Below are 6,703 nucleotides of genomic sequence, written 5' to 3' on the forward strand. Positions count from 1 at the left end.
TCTTGCTTTTATTGAATGCTTTCAAAAACTGAAGAAACCCCAAAGTATTAATATCACGAACACTACCATTATTACTATTACTGAAAACTTTTGCATGTATTTTGATCATTTATCCCAGAATTATCAACACCTGATGACTCACTCTATTTGAAACATACCTGTCAAGCAATCTCACCTCTGGAAATCAAGCTAAGAACCAGGAAATATGTACACAAGGGCCTCCAAAATCGCAAACAAATGTCTCAATTTGTATTAATGCACTAAAATGCATTAAAGAATCCCTTAGGTACTTGCCCTTATTCTACACAAAATTTTAGAAATTCAGGGTCCTGTCTTGATTTAAAGCCCAAAGCAATTTAAAGCCTGAGAGAAGACTTGGGCAGATAACAAGGGAGGCTACAAAGTAATCAGGAAAACTAAACCAAGAACAAACAAATCCTCCTGAGCAAGTAAAAGCAAACTGTCTTTCACATCCCATTAAATTCCTGAGGGTATTGCACCCTCAACACAAAATAATTTATATTCAAAAAACAAGACGTAATATTATACAAATTCAAGATCCTCTGCATGGTAAAACAAGGACATGTTTTATCTGTTACAAAATGATTATCCCATCCAAAGATATTTGTTTTGCTTAATTCATACTTGAAAGAAATTCTTAACTCTAAAAATAATAATCCAGAATTTCTCAACTTGAAGGGTTCTGAATAGCTAAGGATCAAGACAAGGAACAGAATCAAGTTTCTATCAGCAATTGATCACTAACAATTTACTTTTGCATTCTGGATAAATATATACATATATCCACTATATATACACATATATATAGTTACTATATATATATATATGCATATATATATATAGTCACCAAAAAGGATTGTTTTAAATTTTCTGTACACAAAGTGCTATTTCTTGTTCCACAAACACTGTCTTCCCAGAAGCATCAAGCCATAGGAACTGGGAGCCCTAATACATTACCTGTAACTAGCTCTTTTACCATGATTCTAAAGACAACCTCAGGATTCCCAAGTGGTTCAGAAGGTATAGAATCCGCCTGCCAAAACAGCAGACACAGATTCAATCCCTGGGTTGGGAAGATCCCCTGTAGAAGGAAAAGACAGCCCACTCCAGTATTCTTGCCTGAAAAATCCCATGGACAGAGAAGCCTGGTGAGCTCAGTCCACGGGGACGCAAACAAATGGGACAGGACTTGGCAACTCAATAACAACAAAAGACAACCTCCCTTTGTTAAAGATCGATAGTAATTCTTCTTCACGAAAAAAAGATAACATTTACAAATAAAAAGCCAGCAGCTTGGAGCATATCCTTCTTAAACTATTTTCACTGTGTCATACTTGCCCCACAAAACTGGGATCATGTTTTACATGTTGTTTTTCAATCTGCCTTTTAATGCAAGTCAGAGTCTACTTACCTGTAGGCTCTAACTCTAGCTTTAGGCAAGTTACTTAACTCTCTGAACCCCATTCCAGGTATGAAAGATTCTACCTTGTAGATTTATGTGACAATGAAACAAAATAACCCAAGCAAAATACCTAGCCCAGTAAGAACCTAATAAATGTTGGTGTTTTTTTAAGGCTGCATAATAACCAACTATATGACATAACTTATCTAACCAATTCTCTACTGCTGAATATTTCTGGCCACATTTTACCTATTAAAAACAACACTGAAGTGAAATTCCATCTGGCTAACTCCTTAATACATCCTGAATTCTCTTGGAATTTTTAGAGGTGGCATCCTGGATCAGTGATAAGTACAGAGTCCCTTACATTCACTGCCATGCCTGTTCCCCACATTCCTCACCTCTACCTCACTTTTTTATTTTTTCTTTCTTAAATTAAGTGTTTTGTAAAATTTTAAAAGCTCACAGTAAATGTAATATATTTAGTGTTGAAAGTAATATATTTAGTATCCAAATCTTAATCACTGTTTACCATTCCCTTGGGAGAATGAACAAGCTTTCAGTGCCATATTCTAATATACCTCAACCACTGTTTCACTCTACAGAAGCTTTAAGTAAACTTCTTCAATTTACAGTTTCAGAATAAATTCAATGCGATAGATGCTTGATTTAGTAGTTATTGGTCATTAGACTTTTAAGAGTTGTGTAAGATAAATGTTATGTTTAAAATGTTTTAGAAATGCCTGCCAAGTAGTCAAAAGCCAGGTTTCCGTGTAGACACTATCAAATTAAATCTGTTGAGACTCAGACAAGCTGGGAAGCAATTTAGCAGAAGCCCTCCTCATTGCTGAAAGAACCACGTGCTGCCGGCACCAAAACACACATTCACAGCTGCTTAGGAGACTGTTTCTGCTTCTTTAAATTAACACTATTAACGCGCCTCCCTTTTCCTGGAAATTGTCATTTCCTGAAGCAACCTCATTCGTGAAAAACAAACATTAACAAGACTCCTGAAGTAGCAGAGCCGAGAGGCGGACGCGCGCAAGCCCTGCCGGGCCCCACAGTGGCCGCCCCTCCGCCCGTCCCGGATCAACCCAGTTATGCGAAGTGGCGAACTCGTGACAGCCTCGGGCACTGGACGCCAGCCACGCCGCCACCTCTCTCGGGTCCAACGCTTCTGCAAGCAGGCCGGCCAGGAATGGCTCGACCCCTGGCCCTCAGGCCTGGACCCGGGTTTGGAATTAAGACTCCGTCACGGGCCAGGGGCCCCTCCGTACTCAGTCTCGGGTCCGGGATGAGAGGAGGGGACTTCAGTCCAAAGGTCAGATATTGCAAGGGGTCCTGGTTTTCCCATTCCGCCCTCACTCCTGAGTTGGGGGTGTCGGATGCCTGGGGGAAACCTTCTGTATGGGTCAAAAACCATGCAAGATCAGAGCTCTGCTCACTTATTCTCAGACCAGGTTGGGCATCAGGGGTAAATTAAGAGGTCAGGTGTCACGAACCCAACCACCCCCAACCTACTCTCCAGAACGGAGTTCTGGGATGGGGGACCCGGGTCAGGACTCACGGAGAACCTGGACCGCCCTGAGCTCATTCCCAAGGAGAGATCTGGGGGAAGCCTCTGGTTGGAAGTCAAGGGTCGGGGCTGAACCTCCGCACCCCTCTGCCCGCGAGCCGATGTCAAGGGTTCTCGGGAACCAGGGTAGCGCGGCGGCCATAATACCTGAGAAGAGGCCAGCGCCTGCTGGAGCTGCTGCTCCTCGCTGATCTTCTGCTTCAGTTTCTTGAACATCGCGCAACGCGGGGATCCTGAGGTGGATGAGACCTGTGGGGCGAGTGCTCAGAGACACCCGGCCGCGGCGGCTTCTCTACACCGCAGACCGCGGGGGCCGGGCCTCGCCGCCTCCTCCTGGGGCTCGCGGGCCGGTCGAGACACTCGTCCTGCGGGTGTCGGCGTCGCCGCCGCCGCGTCTCTCTCTTCTGGGTGCCACCGGTTGGCCTCGGCCCCCCATCCAGCCCCGGCGGCAGCGGCGGCGGCGGCGGCGACAACGGCAGCAGGTGAGCAGTGGGGACAAGGCGCCTGCGCGGCCTACGTGGAGTTCGGCGAGGAAGCGCTACCGGGCGCTGGAGGGGACAAGCTGGAAGTCCGGCCCGCGCATGCGCGCTGCGGGGTCGCTCCCGGAAGGTGCGGGGCTCCGCGCTGCCCACGCTCGTCGCGCGTGGACCTGCCCTCGGAGCCCAGGCGCCGGGTGGGCCCTACACTGATACACACCCGGGCTGCGGTACTGCGAAGTCAGGTGGGCAGGGTGCTGCTTCCCTCGAGGACCGCAAGGCTGACTGTCCCGCCGCAAAGCACCTGTCGTGTGGGTGTGAGAAGAGGGGGTCCGGGGGACCTGCTGGAGACTGTGATTGACAGCGTACTTTTGCTCAGTATTTGTGGTTTGCATTTTCTGTCTTCAGTATCGTATTCCTACTGCTTCCCAGAGTGGCCCTTTTTCCTTTGCGGGACTCTTCCAGGGGTCAAGAAGTGCCTGATCGGAAGCGCCCAGGGTTCAGATGTTTCAGTTTAGTTCAGTCGCTCAGTCGTGTCCCACTCTTTGCGACCCCATGAACCGCAGCACGCCAGGCCTCCTGTCCAACACCAACTCCCGGAGTCCACTCAAACCCATGTCCATTGTGTCGGTGATGCCATCCAACCATCTCATCCTCTGTTGTCGCCTTCTCCTCCTGCCCTCAATCTTTCCCAGCATCAGGGTCTTTTCAAATGAGTCAGCTCTCCGCATCAGGTGGCCAAAGTATTGGAGTTTCAGCTTCGACATCAGTCCCTCCAATGAACACCCAGGACTGATCTCCTTTAGGATGGACTGGTTGGATCTCCTTGCAGTCTTTCAGGCTGATATAGTTTGGACATTGCCTGTATGTATATAGGCTTCCCAGGTGGCGCTACTGGTAAAGAACCCCGCTGCCAATGCAGCAGACTAAGAGAAGTGCTTCCATTCCTGGGTCGGGGAGATTCCCTGGTGGGGGGACATGGCAACCCACTCCAGTATTCTTATCTTAAGAATCCCGTGGACAGAGGAGCCTGGCAGGCTAGTGCAGAGGGTCGCAAAGAATCACGGCTGGAGTGACAGCATATACACGCACATACACATGCTGCGCTCCATTAGGTCAGTCGTGTCCGACCGTCTGCGACCCCATGGACAGAGCCACCAGGTCTCCTGCATTGCAGACGAATTCTTTACTAGTTGAGCCGCCAGGAAAGCCCAAGAATACTGGATTGGGTAGCCTATCCCTTCCCCAGGGATCTTCCCGACCCAGGAATCAAACTAGGGTCTCCTACATTGCAGATGGATTCTTTACCAGCTGAGCTACCCGGGAAGCCCCCACATACATACATATGTAATATATATCGTGAATTTGGGCGAACACCTGGAGATAGTGGGGGAAGAGGAGCCTGGCATGCTTCCATCCATGACGTCGCAAAGAGTCGGACACGACTTAGCAACTGAACAACAACAAATATATGTATTAAAATATACAAATTACTGAAATGGTGTATTTTCACATATTCCTTCAAAAATCTTTATCATTCTAAGTGCCAGGTCCTTGGTGACCTTTCCCAGTCCTTGACAGAATAAGTAGACAAAAAAATTGGTAACAATGTGGAAAAGTTGGGTCAGCTAACTTTGCCTTATCTTTTTTTGAAAAGATGGGGAAACTGCAAAATACATGTTCTTTTTGGATACACGTGGACCCGTCACCAAGATAGACCATGTGCTAATTCATACTACAGATTTCAGTTTCAACGGATTAATATCATATAGTGTGTTCTCAGATCACAAAGTAATTAAATTAGAAGTCCGTAGCAGAGATATCTAGAAAAATCCCCAAATGTTTGGAAATTATGCTGTGCACATTGAAATAGTTGATGGGCCAAAGAAAAAACCACAAGGGAAATTAGAAAATATTTTAGAAGAATGAAAATGAGAACAAAGCTTACCAAAATTTGTGAGGTTCAGCTATCGCAGTGCTTAAAAGAAAAATAACAGTATTAGGTGCTTTTATTAGAAAGGAAAAAAGATTGGAAATCAATAATGTACACTTCCACCTTAAGAAGTTTGTAAAATAAGAAATTAAAATCAAAGTGAGTAGACAGATTGAAATAAAAGATACAGAGCAAAACATTAACGAAATTTAAACAATAAAGAAGAAAACAACAAAACTAAAATTTGGTTCTTAAAAATGATTGATAACACTGCTAAGCTCCTAGTAAGACTCATGAAGAGAAAGGAAAATACTGGTTATCAATATAAGGAGTTAAAGATTGCTTATCACCACAGATTATACAGATATTATAAGGGAATACCCAACAAATTATCAAAATGTAGATGTCCTTCAGTCAATGAATGGATAAACAAACTGTAGTACCTTCTTACCATGGAATACTACTCTGACATCTAAAGGACAGAGCATTGATGCTCGTAATAACCGGAATGGTTTTCCTTAAGTTTCACTATGTGAAATAAATGAGACCCAAAAGAAGTCATACATGATATACATGACAAACCAAGATGGTTGTTCTCTTGCTGTCTGTGCAGGACATCCCCTGCTCGACCCGTCCCTGTCACACCCACACCCTACTCCCATGACTGGCTCCCCTCTTAATCGTTGACTTGATCAGTAAATACCTGCATACTTGTCCCGGGGCCCAGCTAGCGATTGTTCTCATCTCTAGATCAGAACCTCCCCGCTAAGATAGTTTATCAAAGGGGAGATGGCGGGCATGCTCCTCTACTGGTTTCCCTGATAAGATGAGCCAACTGAAAGTCAATTCCCCCTGTGACAGGGAAACCATTCCCTCCCCACCACCCCAATATCGAAGACTAGTGCCATGTCCTACCGCTCATTGTGGGGTGTCAATCCAAGAGCTTACTTCAGGCACATAAGATCCCCCTTGCATTAAACCTATGATGTCTCTGTTTTGCTGACTCCGGACTCTTTCTTTGGTCTTGAGAGTGGGCAGGTACAAGGCTTGCAGGCCTGCGAGATGCAGCCCACCAGATTCCACTTAGGACATTCTGAAAAGGCAAAGCTATCTGGAGGGAGAATGGATCTGTGGTTCTAGGAGTTTAGTAGGGCAGGACTGGGATGGGGTGGAAGTGGTATTAACTACAAAGGGGCAGGACAAGGGAATCTTTGGGATGATGAAACAGTGTGTACCATAACTATAGTGGTAGATGTACAACTTTGCGTGCATTTGTCAAAACCCAGAAAGCTATA

The 6,703-nt window shown here is 45.7% G+C and overlaps 1 protein-coding gene across 5 annotated transcripts in view; it reads right to left on the minus strand.

Annotated features, from left to right (window-relative positions):
• GOLGA4 (golgin A4) overlaps nucleotides 1-3,357 on the minus strand; it is a 112,631-nt gene extending 109,274 nt beyond the window's left edge. For all 5 annotated transcript variants that reach the window (XM_043441858.1, XM_043441857.1, XM_043441856.1 and 2 more), the window contains exon 1: nucleotides 3,147-3,357. In XM_043441858.1, coding sequence (XP_043297793.1) covers nucleotides 3,147-3,215 — 69 coding nt within the window. In that variant the 5' untranslated portion in view covers nucleotides 3,216-3,357. The remainder of the gene's footprint in view (nucleotides 1-3,146) is intronic.
• Nucleotides 3,358-6,703: the final 3,346 nt, after the last annotated feature.

This window comes from Cervus canadensis, chromosome 22 (assembly GCF_019320065.1).
Source record: "Cervus canadensis isolate Bull #8, Minnesota chromosome 22, ASM1932006v1, whole genome shotgun sequence".
Classification (NCBI taxonomy): Eukaryota; Metazoa; Chordata; class Mammalia; order Artiodactyla; family Cervidae; genus Cervus; species Cervus canadensis.